This window comes from Phascolarctos cinereus, unplaced genomic scaffold, assembly GCF_003287225.1.
Source record: "Phascolarctos cinereus isolate Bilbo 61053 unplaced genomic scaffold, phaCin_HiC Scaffold_2;HRSCAF=192, whole genome shotgun sequence".
Taxonomy (NCBI): Eukaryota; Metazoa; Chordata; class Mammalia; order Diprotodontia; family Phascolarctidae; genus Phascolarctos; species Phascolarctos cinereus.
The window spans coordinates 338617888-338639058 of NW_027555625.1; the positions used below are offsets into that span (position 1 = coordinate 338617888).

At 39.2% G+C, this 21171-nt stretch overlaps 1 protein-coding gene across 1 annotated transcript; it reads left to right on the forward strand.

Annotated features, from left to right (window-relative positions):
* The first annotated feature begins 572 nt into the window (after window positions 1-572).
* Window positions 573-10256, forward strand: PNN (pinin, desmosome associated protein). Its single transcript, XM_020991338.2, has 9 exons — window positions 573-741; window positions 1663-1734; window positions 2597-2665; window positions 4340-4412; window positions 4503-4597; window positions 4784-4859; window positions 6392-6547; window positions 6631-6769; window positions 7753-10256. Exons 1-9 carry the CDS (start codon window positions 629-631, stop codon window positions 9108-9110), a joined length of 2151 nt encoding a protein of 716 aa, XP_020846997.1. The 5' UTR covers window positions 573-628; the 3' UTR covers window positions 9111-10256.
* Window positions 10257-21171: the final 10915 nt, after the last annotated feature.

The window sequence follows — 21171 nt, forward strand, 5'->3', positions numbered from 1 at the left end:
AACTCTTTGAGGGCAGGTACTTTGTTTCTTTTTCTTTTCCTTGTATGGCTTAGCACATTGCTGAAACATAAATGTTTGCATGAAGTTTAGGAGAGTGATGAGGGCTGGATATGCAGGTTTGAGTCACATGTATAGACTCTTTTCCCCATCCCATTCTTCCTCCCATCCTTCATTCCCATTCTATTATTTTAATATAAAGGCAACTTGTCCTTCCTCCCTTTAAATACATAAAAATACCGCCCCGCCCCGCCCTGCCCCCACCAAAGGTTACTGGAGACAGACAAGAGTCTGGAGAACTTGAAACCTACAAGGGCCAGGAGACACGGCTCTCCATTAAATGGAAGCCCTCCAGCCCCGCCCCCCCCCCCCCCGCCCCGAACTCTGGCCGGATCACTAGTCCCAAAAGGAAGTCACCCCATTGGCTGCGCAGGTTGCCGCCTTGCGCCTTTATTTATTGGTCGAGATTCAGTAAGAGAGTCAGTTCCGCCCCTCAAGTCTCTTGAGTGGTGGACCACCGGAGCAACCCGCACCCTGATTGGCTAATCCTAACTATCACTCCCTGCATGATCTCGCGACGCGGGACGACCTGGCTTGAGAGCTGCCTCCGCACCAGCTGCGGGTGGAGAAGATGGCGGTCGCAGTGAGAACTTTGCAGGAGCAGCTCGAAAAAGCCAAGGAGAGCTTAAAAAATGTAGACGAGAATATCCGGAAGCTCACCGGCCGGGATCCTAATGACGTGAGGTGAGCTTCTCCGAAAGGGCTCTGGGCGCCATGAGGACGCGGGGCCTTGGCGAAGTGGGGGCTGGGGAGGAGGCGAGCCTGGCCCGCATCTGGGGGAGGGCAAGAGCAGCCGGACCATTTCCGGGGGGCGACTGCAGGGCCTCCCCCTGGGCAGGGGCGGCCTTGGGGGCCCGTCGCCGCCCTGCGTTGGTCTCGTGGGTCTTGCGGGGAGAGGAACGCGGGTCCTGGTGGAACTGCAGCAGGAAAGGCCTGCGGAAGGTCGGGCCCTGGTACCCCTGCCTCTCGCACCCGGCCCGGCTTCCCGGGATGTGGTGCAGCCTCGGGCCAGTGTGCCACACAGGCCCACGGCCTTCCTTATTACTCGTCCTAGCCCCGGGCTGGGGGCCCCCGGCCTTCCTTATTACTCGTCCTAGCCCCGGGCTGGGGGCCCCCGGAGGCCCCCGGACTGCTCGGCTCGGGCGGTCCCAAGTGGAGCCGCCAGACCACGTTTTGGCTTCCTGTTCCTCCCAGCAGGCAGGAGGCCAGGCCTTATTTTCCTCTCTGGCCTCACTATATGTGTATGAAGAAGATTTTGATATTTTTCGGCTCAACCCTTGGCCTGTATAAGTCACGAATTGGGGGAGCAATATGTTAATTGTGGTGAATTTGTAAATCAGACTTGGCCTAGGCCATCCCGGCATTAGAATTTGTGGGGTTTTGAGGTTGTGTCCAACTCATTTATCTTTCTAATTAACATCTGTAAGAAAATACTTAATGGGCTAAATTTATGTTGGAAGTCACCAACTTCTACCCAAGACGTTTAAGAGGTTTTCATTTTCCTCTTTTAAGATTTGTTTTCTTTTACAACTGGTTCGGTGGTTCTTTCGTTCACATGTGTTTTGAGCTGTTTCACAATATGTCAATTCCTACATCTCTTTACAGACCCATCCAAGCTCGATTGCTGGCCCTCTCAGGCCCTGGTGGAGGTAGGGGTCGTGGTAGTTTATTGCTAAGGTAAGGACCACCTTTCATTTCTCTTACTATTTCTCTTGTAATACTAACTCTTATTTAAAAAAATAGCAGCTGCTAAAGTTTTAAATTCATAGTGGATTCTGATGTAAAAAAAAATTATGTCTAGTTTTATACTTTGAGAGGCCCTGGCTTAGTGGATAAAGAGCCAGCCTCAGTACCAGGAAGATTTTGATTCAAGTGCCATTTCTGACACATGCTGGCTGTGTCACCTTGGGCAAATTACTTAAACCTCTCTGCTCTCTAGACAATTCTTTAAGAGGATAAGTTTCAGATAGGGAGCCAGCCTGCATTGATAAGAGGGAGTTTCTTTACCTGGGAATTCCCTTTGCTTATGAAATCACTGGTATAGTCCCTATCCTTTGTACTTTAAGTCTCATTAAAATTCCCTTAAGATGTCTTAACTAGTAAAAGTGCCTTAAGCACTTTTTAGACCTCTTCTCTTTGAAAGATTAGTTTAGAGTTTAACATATTTGAATTTTGGAACTGTCTTGTGTGTGGTATTGGGACTAGTAAGATTTAGTTCTAGAAGTTCTGTTACATAACAAATTAAGTGTGATGAGAAATGGAAATAGCTAAGAGGAAATGCAATGTCATTTTAAGATGTGTGGGTTCTTCCTCATCAGCTTTTGGTCAGGGAGAGATCGAGGATTTTAGTGTTAATATATTTTATTCTTCGCCTTACATAAGAACTTATTGGAGTTTCTTAGGTTTTTTTTTTTGGTATGGCTGTTCTAAGGATGTTTTTTAAGTAACCTATCAACTAATTTGTAATTTCATTGTTTAAAAAATGGCATATATATACTTACGTTGCTTAGACAAAGTCTTGATATTTTTTCCATTTTAGGCGTGGATTCTCAGATAGTGGAGGAGGACCCCCAGCCAAACAGAGAGACCTTGAAGGGGCAGTCAGTAGGTATGTTTAGTGGCAATAGTTGTACATTCCATTTTTCTTTTTTAAATATGACACGAGATAAATTTCAACCAGTTATAGATGCTCAATATTTTGGTATTATCAGAGTTGTTTTAAAGATCAAATGAAATGTATGTAAAGCCATTGTAAATTGGCTAAATAAATAGCAGCTGTTGTTATTACTTGGTGAATTGACTGTAGTATACCACCCCTGGTGGGGGACTTGCAGCTTCAAGGCCACATGTGGCCTTCTAGATCCTCAGGTTCGGTCTTTTGATTTGTTTCTAAGTTTTACAGAACAAATCCTTTTATTAAGGGGATTTGTTCTGTGAAGTTTGGATTCAGTCAAAGGGCCACAGGAGTTCCGTTTGCTACTTTTAAGACTTTTTTTGTTTGTTTGTTTTGGCAGTTTGGGTTAAGTGACTTGCCCAGGGTCACACAGCTAGTAAGTGTCAAGTGTTTGGTCTGAGGTCGGATTTGAACTCAGGTCCTCCTGACTTCAGGGCTGGTGCTCTATCCACTGTGCTGCCTAGCTGCCCCTTACTTTTTAAGACTTATAAGAGTCTAAGTGAACCTGGACAGACAACCTGTGGCCAGGATTCCTTAGGAATTCTAGATCTCTTCATTTACCTACTTCCTGAAAAAAACTGAAATATTAAAAAAGAAACAAAACATAAATGTTTCCAAATGCTTCTGTCCCCTACCTACTTTTTTACTGTATTAGTGGAACTGTTATCAGGATGGGAACCCAGCTTTAAGTGTGTTACCTAATTTCTATTACCTTTCTTTGAATATTGAATTCTTAGTATTAGTTTATTTGAGTTTGTTAACTTGGATTTCTTTCACTTCCTTAAATTTTTCTAATTCTTGGGCCTGGACCTGAGTGATCAAAAGTAAGTTGTAGATAGTAATGATTGTTCATGAGTTTATCAAGGCATTTTTTTTTCCACTTCACTTTTATATAATATCTGGAATACTTCTACCCTTTGTATTTTGTAGTTTTAAGTCTTTTATTTTGTTTTTGCTGGGCAGTGGGGTTAAGTGACTTGCCCAGGGTCATACAGTAGTAAGTGTCAAGTATCTGAGGCCAGATTTGAACTCTGGTCCTTGTGACTCCAGGGTTGGTGATCTATACTGTACCACTTAGCCGCCCCATGTTTTAAGTCTTTTAATGTTTATTACTGAAACATTACAGTTACCTTTGAATAGCATTAATTCAGTTTTAGGTATTGTGCCAGACAGAGAGGTTATATAAGAAAGATAAACTAGGGGAAAATGTTAATCATTTCTAATTCAGTCATTAAGGTTTGTTGTTGTTGTTGTTGTATAAGTCCAGACAAATTGAATAGCACATAGGCAAAAATTTTATTTTCTTTTAGAGACATAAAAATATTTAAAACAATGATTGAAAAGTTTCTTTTAAAAGTTGACATTGTTAGCCCCCCAAAATTTTATCCTTAACTATTAAAAATGGAATAAATGTTTTGAGTAGTCATATGGAGGTTAAATAGAAAGGCATATGGAGACTTCATAATTTGGTAAGTCAGTATTGAAAGATGACATGATTAGTGATGGTATTTTAATGCTATTGCTGAACAGTATGTAGATGTTGGCCTTTTCATGTTCACTTAACTCAGTTTTGGTAATGATCATCCAAAATTGTTTCTTCAATATCAGGCTGGGAGGGGAGCGTCGGACAAGAAGAGAATCACGCCAAGAAAGCGACGCAGAGGATGATGATGTTAAAAAGGTACTGTGACGGAAAGAATTTGTGTTAATGGCTATATAAGTGAGCGTATCGTTATTGTAATTTGTGTTAAGTTTTTGTTTTCTCTCATAGCCAGCGTTGCAGTCTTCAGTTGTAGCTACCTCCAAAGAGCGTACACGTCGAGACCTTATTCAGGATCAAAATATGGATGAAAAGGGAAAACAAAGGTATTAAATTACTTTGTTCTTGAAAAAAATATCTTGGCATTTTCCCTTTTGAGGAATACAAATGTTCTTTCTAATTATTTCAAGGGGATAGAATTAGCTTTTTGTTTTTGTGTGATTGATTTGGGGGAGGGTTAATAAATGTGATCCTATTTAAATTAAATTTTTACTACGTTTTCTGGCTTTTAGGAATCGACGTATATTTGGCTTGTTAATGGGTACCCTTCAGAAATTTAAACAAGAATCCACCGTAGCTACGGAAAGGGTATGTATACAATTCTTGCTTTAGTTATTTTGTCTTGTATGAGCTGTCAATATAATCATTCATTTATTGTAAAATATTTGGAATATCATTATTACCTTTTAATTGAAAGGTACTTTTGTGGCAAATTTAAGATGATAACTGAAAACTGACTAAAGTGTCAGTTGAACTGACATGTGAAGATTATTGTCATATTCTTCTGTGAAGATGTAGTTATGTCAGTTATTTCTGACATTACTTGGGTACAGTAGTAAGCAAGAATCTAAGAGAAACAAATTTTTCAGAAATTCATTTCTGACCTTTAGAATAAGTTTGTTTAAAACACATAATGATTCCTGGAGAAATTCTTTGCTAAATACTGCTTGTTGGGGGATAGTAACTAACCTCATCTAGTAGAGCTTTATATACCATCAAAATGTTATAGATGAGACCATAGTCCATATAAATAATAAACATATTTTGGAGCAGACCCATGATTTCATTGATATAGAGAACTTGCAATAAAGCAATTATTTCTACCAATGTATAATGACACCTACTTTTTCATTTAGTCTTACAGAGTTGTCTGGGACACTGAGCCCAGGTTCTCCTCACTCTTGAGACGGCCTCTCTGTCTCAGTTTCTGTAGTTTAGGATTTGCACGATACTTTATTTGTATTATCCCATTTAATCTTCACAACCACCCTTGAGGATAGGTGCTGCTGTTTTAAACACCCCCTTTTATAGGTAACAAAAATTAGGGGAAAGAATTAGACTAATGTTCTTGGGTCTTCTCATTCTGTGACTAGTCTGGATTTTCTAGGAGCTATTTAGAGAAATACCTGATTTGGGGAGGTGCTTACCGTTTTGGCCTTTTGGGTCTTACAGATTACTGGTTGCTTTTTCTGGTCTCAGGTCTCAACGATAGCAAAGGAAGACACTGACCTCCCCAGGTAATTTTTTGTGGAAGCAGAACTAGGTTGAAGCTGCAGAGAGGAAAGGAAGATTAAGGAAAAATTTCTTTACAAAAGGAGCTGTCCACAAATGGAGTGGACCCCTTCTCACTGGAGGTCTTCTGGGAGAGGCTTGACTGGCTTTGGGGGTGTGATAGAGAAGATTTTACTTCAGATAGATGTTGGACTAGATTACTTCTGAGATCTCTTCCAGCTCTGAAATTCTGTAATTTTTGTCAGTCTAGTAAGGAAATGAAATACAAATGTAGATATCCTTTACTAATGTTTATTTTATTGGAATTGCAAAACCAAGTGCTTTTTGACATCCAAAGAAGAAATGGCTTTGAGGGTCAAAAATTTCTATTGAATATTGAATCATGATTTACATGAAAATGTTCCTAATTTCAAGTGTGTCCTGTCCAATAATAGAGAATAGAGAAACTTAAAATTATCTTAGTGGCCATGGGTAAGTTTTGTGAATTTACTTGTGTAGTTCAAATGTCAGGTTTCAGCTACTTAAAATTAACTTGTCACAGGTGATTGAAACAGAAACCTTTATAGTTCTTTGTATCATTGTAAAATAAACAAATTCTTCCTTCTTAGCAAAAGAGACGTCAAGAAATTGAACAGAAACTTGAAGTGCAAGCAGAAGAAGAGAGGAAACAAGTTGAAAATGAAAGGAGAGAACTTTTTGAAGAAAGGCGTGCTAAACAGACAGAACTGCGGCTTTTGGAACAAAAGGTTGAACTTGCTCAGTTGGTGAGTATTATCAGAGAAATATGCTGACCGCAGAATTCTTAGATGTTTTCACAAATACTGATGTTCACCTTCCCTTTCTTTAGCAAGAAGAATGGAATGAGCATAATTCCAAGATAATTAAATATATAAGAACTAAGACAAAGCCCCATTTATTCTACATTCCTGGAAGAATGTGCCCAGCTACACAGAAGCTGATAGAAGAGTCACAGAGAAAAATGAACGGTAGGTGTTCATGGAGAATCCACTTGAAAGTTTCTCATTGGAGAAATTTTGTTTAATTTAATTTTGTTTACTTTAATAACTGATTTGTTATTGATGTATCCAGAAGTATCAAAAGTGACAATGAGTTTGGAAATAGAAGTGTATTTATTTAATGCAGAATTTTACCCGAAACTTGATGTTTTAACTTGATGTTTTATGAGCTGTGTATATTCCTATCTTTTTGCTTGATACTCATCACCAGTAGCCAGGTCCTATGAATGCTAATGAAGCTGGGTTGCGGGGGGAGTGAGCAGACAGATTGGAAGAGCTACTTATGGAAATGTAGACTCTGCCAAGGTAGTGATTAAGTGACTTGTGTCTCCTTGGGAACAGAACAATTAGAGCAAGATATGTGTTGTCACAGAACTAGTTTAATTGAACAGAAGCTGTGTCCTTTATCATATGTAGCGTAAAATTGTATAGCAAGAGTTTTTTCCTTTTAGATTATGTGATATTAATTTTGCCTGTGTTGCCAATTTCATTTTAGTAGGTCTTTTCCTCTGTATTCATCTATATAGTTGTTTGCCGTACAATCTCTTGTTACCATCTTTTGACTGTCTTTCCCCCCAGAAAAATGTGTGTAAAGATATATACTTGTATCTGTATACCAGTATATATACACCTTTTTTTCCTTCTCAGTTTTCATTCTCACTGGTGTAGGGAGCTCCCTAGATGGAGTTCCTTCTACCAGTGCTGTTTAGTCTTAGAGGGTTATCTGGGCTCTTAGGGGTTAAGTGACTTACCCAGGGTCAAGCAAACAGGGTATGTCAGATACCCTGTTCTTTCAACTCCAAAGTCAGTTCTGTATCCCCTATGCTATGCTCCACCCTTTAAAAATAAGTGAAGGAAATTTATGAGAGTTTATTATTCAAAAAATGAAGTAAAATTGTAGTTTAAATTGTTCGTAGGTGTTAAATTTACACTTAAATATCTTTGTTCTTCAGCTGTGTTTGAAGGTAGACGCAATGAATTTGCAGAACAAATAAATAAAATGGAGGCTAGGCCTAGAAGACAATCAATGAAGGAAAAAGAACCTCAGGTGGTGCATAATGAAGAACAGAAGGCGGAGCAAGAAGAGGGTAAGGTGGCTCAGCGTGAGGAAGAGATGGAGGAGACAGGTAATCAGCACAATGATGTAGAAATAGAGGATGCAGGAGAGGAAGAGGAAAAAGAAGTAGGTGCAGTGCGTAGTGATACAGAGAAAGAACAGGAGGAGGAGCATAAAAAGGAAGTGGAGGTTAAAATGGAGGAAGAGAATGAGGTGAGGGAAAAAGAGAAGCAACAGGATAGTCAGCCTGAAGAAATTATGGATGTGAAAGAGGAGGTAGAAAGTGTCAAAAATGTAGATACAGAACCAGAGGAAATGGAAACTAATCAAGTTGAAAGTGTAGGGCCTTCAGAAAATGAGAATAGCAAAGAAATGGGACCAGAGTTGGAAGGTGAGGCTCAGCCAAACAAAGAGTTTAAGCCTGTTTCTCCTGTGAAGGAGAATGCTAATGTTCCAGAAATTGAAAATGAATCTGAAGAGAAACAAGAGAGAGAACCTGAGTCCCAACCAGAGTTTGTGGCTCAACCCCAGCCCCAGTCCCAACCCCAGTCCCAGTCTCATCCCTTGCCCTCACTCCAGCTCCAGCCCCAGTCCTTGCCTCAGTCTGAGACTTTGCCCTTAACACTTATAGAGCCACCACTTCAGGTCATGCAGGAACCAAGGCTTCTGACTGAGAGGAAAGAGTTTGCTATAGAGCCTGTCAAACTTCCTGAGGTACAAATAGAGGCAGTCTTGACAATGCCTGCAGAGAGGAAAACCAAAACCAAAACAAGGAGCAGAAGCAGGGGTCGAGCCAGAAACAAAACTAGCAAGAGTAGAAGTCATAGCAGTAGCAGTAGCACCTCAAGTAGTAGTTCAACCAGTAGTAGTAGTGGCAGCAGCTCCAGCAGTGGCAGCAGTAGCAGTCGGAGTAGTTCCAGTAGCAGCACTAGCACAAGTGGAAGCAGCAGCAGAGACAGTAGTAGTAGCAGCACTAGTAGTAGTGAGAGTAGGAGTCGAAGCCGAGGTCGGGGACATAACAGGGATAGAAAGCGAAGGAGGAGTGTGGATCGGAAGCGGAGGGATACGTCAGGACTAGAAAGAAGTCACAATCACAAGTCTTCAAAAGGTAGTAGCAGAGATACAAAAGGATCAAAGGATAAGAGTGCTCGGTCTGACAGAAAAAGGTCTATATCAGAAAGTAGTCGGTCAGGCAAAAGATCTTCAAGAAGTGAAAGAGACCGTAAATCAGACAGGAAAGACAAAAGGCGTTAATGGAAGAAACCAGGCTTCCTTAGCCTATTTGCAGCAGAAGATTTCTTGATGTGTAAAAGGATACCTTTCCTTTTAAGGAGAATGCTGCCTTAAGAATTGCATGTTGTAAAATTCTTTTTGGAAAAATGCAGACTTTGTTTACCAGACATTCTTGTACTTTTTACATAATTTTGTAAAAGTTATTTATCGAAATTATGTGAGGTTCCAAAAAACATGTAAAAAAAAAATAAAAAAGATTAACAACCCTTGTCATCTTTTTTAAATATCCCATGCTCTACATTAAGAATCTGTATATTTTACTAGGTAAATCTTTAAGTTGGTGTGTTCACTTCTAATTCTGTATCATACATTGTTTTTGTAGAAATAAATGTATATTAAAGAATTTTTTTTTTTGACATGTCCTGGTTGACACTTGTGTAATCTCCTCAGAATCAGTTTCAAACTACTACCCACTATCAACTGGAGGTGCTTAGGGGAACATTTTTTTCTTCCCCATTTTTATTTTCATGAATAACTGTTAACTTTAACTTACCCCCTTAGGTAGTTATTTTTGGTTTGACTAAACCTACCCAAGATAAAAATTTGAGGAAGAAAGTAGTTCATTCTCCTCATTCTTTTAAGTAGGTTTCTCTTTTCTTTGTCCCCCTTTTTATTTTAACAAGCTTTTTTTGTTTCTGATCCTCAAACCAAATATGAGGTGTCCTTAGGTACATTATAGTGCTAATTGTCACTTGGTTGACTTTTGTCTTCCTGAGCATGGTAGCATCACTTGCCTCTAGTGATACATATGATAAATTTATACCTCTTGGAGAAAAACATTTATTTCTTTATCCCCTGAGGGAAGGAACCAAAAGTATTCTCTAAACTTGGTTTTTGGATATATGGTAGTCTAAGATGTAACCTTGGAGATCTGATAATGACTGGGCTGTGTTGGCTGTAGCTAAGACAAATGCCAATATGTATTGAGAATTTTCTTCATGTTGTATGAAGGTTTATGAAATGAGGGGAACTCAGATCTACACTTGAATATGTATGCAAAACAAGGTAATACACGGTGATGATCAAATTGTATTTTATAATTTTGTATGATCCTGGTATCTGTTGGTCAGTACTGTTCATGTGCAAATAAATGTGACTTAGACTTAATGTGACTAGTATTTGTATTAACTTTTCTCTTTTAATGGTTTTTGGAATATAACACTTAAAATAGCTAATTGTGCAAATGGTTCTAACAGTTCATTCCATGTTATTTATTGGAAGCCAGACCTAACATGGATCAAATCACTAAAGCAAAACTAGGCTACCATAGAAATGTTAATAAGCACTTTCATATCTTTGGTTTCTAATTCTGGTTGTATAATTGTTGGTTTTTATAAGATTAGCAACCACATTAAAGAAATGAACATCCTTCAAAAGAAATTTAAATGATAAAATTAACAGGGGCCATAAAAATAACCTCAAAGAATCAAGTGCATTAAGATAAATTGCTCTGTGTTTTATGCTTTTGTGTGTGGTTTTCTGTGTTTCATTTGCATCTGGGTCTCAATTCACTTTGGATTGAATTATTTAAGTTCAGATTATTATATTTAAAATATATATATATGTATAACAAATAATTTATCATGCTTTTTAATTTGGTCCTAACATAGTGACTGGAATGAATTTCAAATAGGCTAAATTCTTAATTTACTTTTCATTGAATTCTTTCATAAAGCAAGATGTCACTGGATTTTCAAGTTAGCTACATAATTACAAAAAAAGAATTAGGTGGCTTCCCTATGTTAAATTAATGACAGTTGAGAGGAATGCTGGGATAGACGTGATTCATGTACTTTGGTACTAGTGGTAATTGGTTATTTTTCAAGGTATTTCCAGTGTAGTCACTTTTCAAAAAATATTTTTTAAAAAAAGCCTTAATTTCCCATCAGGTTGAATTTGGAGTATTGTATTTGCTTTTGGAAGTATTTTAAGAGGGTATTTGAATGTAATCTAATGTATCTGAGCAGGGCTGTCCATCTGAAAAGATCTGTGAATTGTCATGCATGCCAAAGACACTTGAAGGAAATGTTTGGGAGATTAAGATGACACTGATGGTCTTCAGATTATTTTCATTCATAAATGAATAGCTGGCTAATAAGAGTATTTGGATTTTTATGCTTAGGGACTTGGCAGAGAAGCAATCATTAAGCACCTGTGTGCCAAGTTACATCGATAGCCCTGGGGATACAATATAATGAAACAGTCCTTTAAAGGAGGTTACATTCTAGCAGTGTAAAGGCTAATACCATTGAGGGTATTCAAGCAGAGGCTGGAATACCATCAAATTAACTGTATTAGATTGGAACTGGAAGTGAAGTCTTAGAAGTCTTCGTGTCTAAACCCCCATCATTGTGCAGATGAAGTTATGGGAAGTATAGCCATTTGAACCCAGGTTCTCAGGCTCCAAATCCAGTTAATGTTTAGAAGAGATTTGTGCATTGCATGAGAGGGGATTTCAGACTAACCCACCCACACTTAAGTTACCAAAAACATAACATTCAGAATTCTAGCTAGCATTTGACATTCAGAGCATTTCCTTGGACCTCACCATATAAAGAGTTCATCCTCACTGATAAGAGAAGAGTAAACTTTATATAAATTTTTTAGAAGCCAGTTCCCATTGTGACTTCTGATCCTTAGGGTAGGCATCCTATTTCATAAATGAGAAAACTGAGACTTAAGGGACTTTACTCTCATTTAGAACTTTGATAAATCTGACCTAGCCTATTAATCTTTCTGGGGTTCAGTTCCCTTGTCCATAAAGCTGTTACCTAAGGATCAGATGAGATGTGTATATAAAGTATAATATAAATGAGTTGGTATTTTTAAGTTGTATCGCAAATGAGTAGCCAGATCAAAGTCTACTTCATGTCAGTTATAGACAAATAGAGCAGCATTAAAAGCTACATTGCAAAGTAGGGAATAACAATCTAAAATGTAAGACTTCGCGAAAGCATTTTGACATTATTAAGCCTCACTGGGCTTTGAGAAATACCACCTATACTTAGTTGTTATGAGAAAGTCCTCATCATGCATAATATCTTACCTGATATTCTCTATCACTAGGGGAATAAAATATAGTTGATTGTGTGATAAGACTAGGATAAACAGCTGAACTCTTATACCTAACTGTATTTGAAGGTACAAGTGGGCACAATGTTTCTTTCAGTTTAGGAAGCAACTAATGCAGATAGCATACAAACTTTGACCCCCTTTCATCTACCATTCCAAAACTTTTGTTGAGTCACGAATAAATTATCAAATGTAGTGACCTTTAACTTGTCTAAATCAGTTGCCAGATCTTTTATCTACCTCCAAAATATCTACCACATCTGACTCTATTCATAAAGCTACCACTTTAGTTCAGTCTCTCATCACGTCTCATATAAATTATTGCAATAGTTTAACTGGTCTCTGCCTCACCTCTCCAACCTCTATCCTCCTGCCAAAGAGATTTTCTCATTTACAGCAGACAAGGAGGCCATTGAGTCCAATACCCTAAATTTATAGATGAGGAAACATTCAAAGTGTTTTCCGATGGCCTGTAGTATAAAATTAAACATTTGCTTTTCAATATCCTCACAACATATTCCCAACCTATATTTTCATTCTCATTGTATGTTACTTCACATCATACACTTTGGAATCCAGTCAAGCAGGCTTTTTCTCTGTTCCTCACACACAATATACTCTACTCCTGTCTTCGTGCCTTGGTATTGGCGGTCCACCATGCCTGGAATGCACTTCTTCACTCCACAGAATTCCTCCATTCCTTCAGGATACAGATCAAATGCCAAATCCTATATGAAATCTTTCTTGATTTCCCTATAACCGCTAATACCCTCTCTCCCAGGTTCCTTTTTGTTTAGCTGCTTTATATTTATTCTCTTTATACTTGTACTCGTCTCCCTTTCATAGTAACTTCTTTAGAGTAGAGGTTAATATGCCTGACACATAGTAGGTACAATATAAATGCTAGCTATTTTTTATAAGAAACATAATTTGTTGTATGTCTTTGAAGTCACATAATTCAAACCAAGTCAATAGTATATTACTAATACTATTTAGTCACTGTTTCACAGAATATTAGAGGTGTAAGGGACCTCAGCAGTACAACCTTTTCTAGGTAAAGAAACGTAAAATGCCTGATCTAATCATTGCTTGAGAACCACTACCTCCTAAGGCAACCCATTCCACTTCTGAATAGCTCTCCTTGTTTGGAAGTTTTTTCTTCAATTTCCGCTATTAAAGTCACCATTGAGTTAAAAAATATGGGAGAATATAGCATAGCTCCTGAAGGTCCATTTAAAATGCACATTTTCTAGAAAGAATCTTCTTTCCTCTGCTTGTTACTCAATTAATTTGTCAAGTTAACGAGTTGTTTCTTTGGAAAACACAAAACATTTGGCTATGTGGATGAAATACAGAATGGGTAGATTCAATGGGGGACCTAGGTAACAGAGCAGCAGCATGTAGTGTGGGACATGGATGGGAAGTCTTCAGTACCTAGGTATCTGGAATGTATTAGTAACTATGAAGACATGTTTCACAGTTTTGCTCAGTAAAGTCATGAATTGGCTAGCAGTTGCTGGATAACTTTCTGACTCTGGACTCATATGGAATTTATGAAAAGGGATCAGCCATAGGTTGAGAAGCCTGCTTATTGAGCCCATTCCCAGAAGGTTATGTTCATCCCTTCAGTTGCATCAGTAAGCTCATTATCATGGAGAGAGCTTTAGCTTTGTACTCACACCTTATTAGAACCCTCAGTAGCTTCTGCTCGTCCGCCTGGTGGGCAGAGGAAAAAATTCCTCCCAAACCCTACAAATAAAAAGGGCTCTGAAGCCAAGGGAACTCTTCATTTCCTATCAGTTGTAGTCTTTGGATTAGCCTTTTGTACGTCATCTTCCCCTATTAGATTGTAAACTCCTTGATGGTAGAGACTGTCTTTCCTTTTCTCATTTGTATCCCAGTGCTGAGCACAATGCCTGGCAATCAATAAACACCTATTAAGCACTTACTATGTGCTAAGCACTGTGCTAAATAGTAGTCACTTAATAATTTTTTGTATTGTACTGTATATGTACTGTATTAATCTCAGTTTTGGGACTCTCTCCCTGGAGTTTAGCTGACCTAGTTGGTGAATCAGTAGACCTTGCTGGTCCCAGACTATGCTTCCAGCCATTCACCCCAGCATTCTTGCCATCCAACCCTGCCACATTAATCACAGCTTCGTGTCCCCTTCCTTATCTTTTCCCATCTTCTCCATACTAATGGATATGGGAACTATGATAAGCTACAAAAACAAAAAGAAATGAAAAAGTCCCTACCCTTAGAGCTTTTATTCTATAAATCAGTCAATCAAAAGACATTTTTAAGTACTTACTATGTGCAAAGCATTGTGCTAAGTGCTGAGAATAGATACAAGATAAAAAGCTAAAACAGTCCCTGCTCTCAAGGAGCTTACATGGAGTAGACAACATGTGTTAAATAGGTATGTACAAGATAGAATGTAGATGGAAAAAATAACCTCCAAGGGGAAAGCTGGAGGAACTGGGAAGGGCTTCCTGAAAAAGGTGTAGTTTGAGCTGAATCTTCAGGGGAGTCAGAGATTCTGAGAGGTGAAATATGGGAGGAAGAGCATTCCGAGCAGGGGAGACAGCAATTGCAAAGGCTCAGACTGGGGATGGAGTGTTATGTGAGGAAATAGACCAGTATGGCTAGAAGGAGCGGAAAGGAGTTATGTGCAAGACTGAAAATATTGTGAAGGGCTTTAAATGTGTGTGCGTGTGTTGGTGACATGACCAGATTTATATTTTACACAAAATCATAGCTGTGTGGAAGGATTTAAAGCAGAGAATTCAATTAGGCCATTTCAGTAATCAGGGTAACAGGTGTTGAGGGCTTGAAGTAGGGTGGTTGCTGTGTGAATGGAGAGGATCTCTAGTATCTGAGAAATAGAAAGAAATTAATTGCTTCTTGAAAGGTCCTGTGAACTGACTCCCTTACAGTTCCACTTTATTAATTCTTATGACTTCCCCAAACAAAATAGCTACCACTCCTCTATGTCTCCCTGTCTACTAGCTCATTCCCCACAACCTACAAATGAGATACTTCCAGATAATACCAGATAATTCCAACCACACTAAAGATCATCTTGCATCTCTTCTGCCCTTTGTAGATAAACTCCTTAAAAAGACCGTCTACTTCACTTTTAATTCTCTTACTCTTGCTTCAAGGTTGGGAAACCTGCGGCTTCCAGGCCACATGTGGCCCTCTAGGTGTCGCCCGCAACCAGATCGTACACCAAACGGAGAGGCGTGAAATAACTTATGATATGGGCCAGGCGGAGTAGAATTACTGACTCAGTTTATTCATCTGAGGCACAGAATATAGAGGGAAGATCTAGCCTAACTTCAAAGAGTCCTCCCCATGAGATACTCCCTAGAACATCTGCTGAGGACGTGACAATCATGAATTTCCTCCTTATCAGGGTTCCTAGATTGGGCTGTAGATTCCAAGGTTTTCCCAGGCGCCTTGGCGCCACCTGCATAGAGGAGTGAATATGTAAATCTAAGGTTCAAAGAGTGAGAAGGAATGTCTCAGGGACCTCCTAATCAGGAAGGAATTGGAGAGCTGTACCACTCAATCAATGAGCCCTTTTGGGTAAAAAGCCTTGGATCTTAAACCCTTATCAGACTCTTAAGATCAGCCCTCAACATCTAGGTCCTCAAGTGTGGCCCTTTGACTGAATTCAAAATTCACAGTTCAAATCCCCTTAATTTTAAAAGGATTTGTTCCTGGACTCAGTCAAAAGGCCACACCTGAGGACCTAGAATATTCGAAGCTGCAGGTTCCCCACCCCTGTTACAACCTGGCTTCCACCTTATCATTCCACCAAAACTGCTCTCTGCAAAGCTACCAGTGATCTCTTAGTTGTCAGGTACAATGGCCTTTTCTCTAGCCGCATTCTCGTCAACCTCTCTGCAGCCTTTGACACTGTTGAAAGTCCTTTCTTCCTTGGTGTTCTCTTTTTTTCTAGGTTTTCAGGACATCACTGTCTCCTGGTTCTTCTCCTTCCTATCTGACCACTCCTCAGTCCTTTGGTGGATCCTCATTCAGATCACACCATCCAGAACACAACCCTGTTCCTCAGGGTCTGTCCTTGGCCCTCTTCTTTTCTCTCCCTACACTACTTCACCTGGTGATCTCATCAGCGACCATAGGTTTAATTATATTTCTCTGTGCTCATAATTCTCAAATCTGCCTTTCCTGCCCCAACACCTCTGCTGACCTCCAATCTTGCATCTCCAGCTGCTTTCAGACATCTCAAACTGGATGTCCAGTAGACATATTAAATTTGATATGCCTAAAACATAAGTTATTCTCTTTCCCCCTAAACCCACCACCTTTCCTACCTTCTCTATTACTGTATTACTGTATAGCATCCTCCCAGTCCCTTGGCCTCTCAACCTATCATCCCCCATATCCAAGCTGTTGCCAAGGCCTACCTACTCTGTAACATCTCTCCTATATTGGCCCTTTCTCTTCTCTAACACTTCCACCATTCTAGTGCAAGCCCTCATTACCTCATAATTAGACTATTGCAGTTGGTGGGTCTGCCTGCTTTAAGTCTCTCCCCACTTCTTTTCCCTCAACTAATATGGAAATATGTTTTACATGATTATACATAAATAACCTATAACAAATTTCTTACTGTTTTAGGAAGAGGGGAGGAGAAGGAGGAAAGGAGAAATATTTGGAGCTCAAAATTTTGTAAAAATGGGGGCAGCTAGGTGACACAGTGGATAGAGCACCAGTCCTGGGGTCAGGAGGACCTGAGTTCAAATCCGGCCTCAGACACATAACACTTACTACCTGTGTGACCCTGGGCAAGTCACTTAACCCCACTGCGTAGCCAAAAAAAAATTTGTAAAAATGAATGCTAAAAATTGCCTTTACATATAATTGGAAAAAAAAATACTGTCAAAAGTCTCTCCCCGATTCAATCCATTCTCCATTCAGCCACCAAAGTAATTTTCCTAAAGCACAGATTCAGCCATGTCACTTCTCTACTCAGACTTCAGTGATCTCTTATTGCCTCCAGGAGCAAACACAAAATAATCTGTCATTCAAAACCTTTCACAACTTAGCCCTCTCCTACCTTTCCAGTCTCCTTATACCTTATTCCTTAATCCAGCAACAATGGCCTCCTGGCTGTTGTGCCACCCTCCCTTTCTTTCTCTGGCTGCCCCCTATCCATGCCTGGAATGCTTTCCCTCCTCAACTCCACCTACCGACTTGCCTGGCTTCCTTTAAGTCCCAACTAAAATCCTGTCTTTTACAGGAAGCTTTTCCCAACCCCTCATAATTCTAGTGTCTTCTCTATGATGAAATGGATAGTTTCAGAAAAACCTTGAAAGAAATTCTATGAACTATTGCAAAGTGAAGTGAGTAGAACAATGTACACAGTAGCAGTAGTATTGTAATGATAACTGTGAAAGACTTAGTAACTCTGATCAGTACACTGATCCACAACAATTCCATAGGACTCATGATGAAAAATACTGTCCACCCCCAGCTGTTGTTTGTCCTTCATTCTTGAAGAGGACCATGATATCAGGAAGGTGATGCCATGACTTTCAAGTGAATTGGATTTAAGTGAAGGAGGGCTGTGCAAGGTTACCCGCCTCATTTTGTCTTCTAGAGCCATCTGGGTCCAGTGGCAAGATATAGATCAGGATGGCTGGAGATGGCCCTGGATGCAGTGGGAGACCTGGGTCTTTTTATGTCAAGGTCTGTCTGAGTTCTCACTTTGAGGCAATGCCCATTCAGTGATTAAGGCTGGTTAACAAATGAACTGAGGAATGGCCCCTTTTTACCTAATAAAAACAAAAATTCAATCTGGGAGGGGAAGACCCTCAAGGTTTCTGCCCAAAACTGAAACATTTACAATTTACATTCACTCTGAGTTATCTGGGCCCAAACAATGACCACTAAGTGGTGCTTGGGCTGGGACCTATTACTGGCTCGTCAATGAAGGCCAGACTGATTTGGGTTTAAGGCATGGTGTTTAAGAAAGAAATCTAGCCAGTAAACCCCAAGATATCTTGCTAGGTTTCAGTCATCAAAATTTACATTCAGAGAAGGGAAGAGGGAAGGCAAGAGGGGAGAGAAGGGAAGGAGGGAGGAATAAAAGGAAGGAAGGAAGGAAGGAAGGAAGGCGGGAGGGAGGGAAGGAGCTGAGTTGCCCATCCTTTGGGCCTATATCCTTTGATCATTTATCTCTTGGGGCAGGGCTCTTAGTCTTATAAATTTGAATCATCCTTATATGTCTTAGATGTAATCAGAGAAACTTGCTGCAGATTTTTTCCCAAGTTAATCTATTTCCCTTCTAATTTTAACTATGTTAGTTTTGTTTGTGCAACATCTTTTTAGTGTTTTAATTAAAATTGTCCATTTTGCCTTTTGTGATCCTCTTTATCCCTGGATTGGTTATTGTTAGGGGCAGACAATGCTAGCTTCTTCAGTTCATGTTAGATATTGTGACAAAATGAGACACTCACAATCATTGAACAGTTAACCAAAGGAGGTTTACTTTTCTCTAACAACAAAGATATGCAATAAGGGTGCAGTGGTGCTTTGCAATAATGCCCAGGTTCTAGGTTTATTAGCTTTTGCATACTTGCATTCTAGGGGCATTTGACCATACTAGCCAAACTGATTTTCACTGGTCAACAATTTGTAAAGTGCTTTGCAAACCTTAAAGCATTATATAAATATTAGCCATCATTATTATTATATAAAATCCCAAGTGGGAAAAAATCTATTCCAGACTAGTTCCCACTTAGAACCAGTTGGTTTCACTGTGAGACAAGATTCAGCCTTTCCCTTCCCATGGGGCATCCCTAATTAGTCCACACTGCTATTCCATTCTATTGTAGATAGCTGGAATTTTCCCCGGAGACACACTAGTTCTAATCCACACACCAGGCCTGAAATGACTTGGATAATCTTTCTCTGCCATTTAGATACTTAAAATGATTAGTAACCAAAACCATAAGATTCTCTTTCAGTCAAACAATCCAAGATTAAAACCCTGGCTATCTGGACAGGGTTTTAATCCCTTGACTTCCCCCCCCCCCCAGCTGTATATGCCAAACTAGACACTGGCTTCCTCCATTTTACTCTCTTTCCCTCTTCTTATGTTATGATGTTATATTATGTGTTATGTGTCACAAAATGGTTATGTTTGATAATGGTTTTATGTAAAGGGCAAGATGTCTTCAAAGACACAAATTAAATCAGGAGTTATATTGACACTTAAAGAACAATCAACCAATAAACATTTGTTAAGCGCCTACTATGTGCCAGGTACTGTATTAAGTACCTCACAAATATTACCTCATTTGATTCTCAAAACAACCCTGGGAGGTAGGTGCTATTATTATCCTCATTTTATAGTTGAGAAAAACAGATTGAGTGACTTGCTCAGGGTCACACAGCCATTTGAACTCATCTGTTCTGACTCCAGGTTCAGCCACTATACACCCCTTAGCTGCCTGGTATGTAATAGTAATAGCTAGCATTTATATAGGATTTTAAGGTTTACAAAGTGCCTTACATATATTATTCATCTGATCTTCCCAACACTGAGGTAGATGATATTTTCATCCCTTTTTACAGAGGGAGAAAATGAAGCTGAGAGAGGTTTAATGATTTACTTAGAATCATTCAGCTAGTGTCTGAAGCTGAATTTGAACTCAGGTCTTCCTAATTCCAAGTCCAGCAATTGAAATACACTCTGCAATTTAACTACCAACAGTTGTTTCCCCAGGAGCTGCTACTGATGTCAAACCTACAATGCAAAGTGTCTGATTTCCCTCTTTGATTTCCATGCCTCTCTTCTTTCTGTTTCAGATCAGTCCAAAAGCCCCTGGGATGGCAGCACTGTTAGTCCTTGCTCAAAGCCTGTAATAGTCTTTCCCAAGCTTGGAAAATATAATTTTTTCTTTCCCGGACTACAATTCCCTAGAATTCACAACCAAGTTGTTTACCTTTTCATTCTGGGGAGAAAAGCAGCTTGCCTGTTTAAGACATAGCTCCTCTTTTGTTTACTTCAGACTCTGAAAAGCTTCTGACAGCCTATACAAGCTTCTTGCTTAGCAGGGGGATGGATAGGCTTGGAGGTGGTGTTTGGGGTTACTTCTCTTTGTCAGGGGGTTGTACACATAACAGGATAACTTCAGCGTGCAAACTTTTTAGCCCCAAACAAAACTCACCTAGCTTTTGTAATGTTATAGTTGTCATTTTTGTGGTGGTTGTCATTTTGTTCTGTTTTAGACACTAGAGGGGACTGTGGCTTTATGAGCTACATCTCTCAGACACTAATGGAGATATCCCACACACTTTGATTTCATATGAGAGAACCTGAGCAAATGTATTGAAATCTTGCAAGAAAAGAGGGCCTTTTAAAGCATTTCCCAGATATTGAAACATGGCACTTTACTTCTATTTAGTTCCACAGATTTAATGTTTTTCCAACTGTTTTTCTTGCCATATTTTAGCTACTGTAGTATGAAATTAAAGTCTAATTGAGTTGATTTTTTTGTTTAGATTAAGTAGGAATAAATATACCTTCCAATATAATTAAAAATTACTTCTTACAATTTTATTTTTAACAGCTTTCCCTGTGATAGTCAGAAAAATGGATCATTTCCTTTAGACAAGTTATTACTGACTCTGAATATCCAACCAACAACTAACAGCAGCATTATATACACATAAGTAATCAATTAATGCTCATTGATTGTCTTTTCTGAAGACTAACAGGAAGAGATTTTGTTGCTATGCATTCAAAGAAATCCATGCTGAAAGCAATGTAGCTTTAAACGAGGCAGATTTGTATGTGCTGCCTTTATAAAAAATACTAGTCAAAGTAAACAGATCTGTTAATAATTAAATACTGGTGTGTTATCTAAATAGCTGTCAATGCAGATTGAGAAAGAGAGCACTTATCCTG

Excerpts from the sequence above, each read along its gene's own strand:
- PNN (XM_020991338.2), top strand. The coding sequence starts at position 629 with ATGGCGGTCGCAGTGAGAACTTTGCAGGAGCAGCTCGAAAAAGCCAAG. Across the intron at positions 4,598-4,783 it reads GATGAAAAGGGAAAACAAAG|GAATCGACGTATATTTGGCT; the intron begins GTATTAAATTAC and ends TCTGGCTTTTAG. Across the intron at positions 4,860-6,391 it reads CCACCGTAGCTACGGAAAGG|CAAAAGAGACGTCAAGAAAT; the intron begins GTATGTATACAA and ends CTTCCTTCTTAG.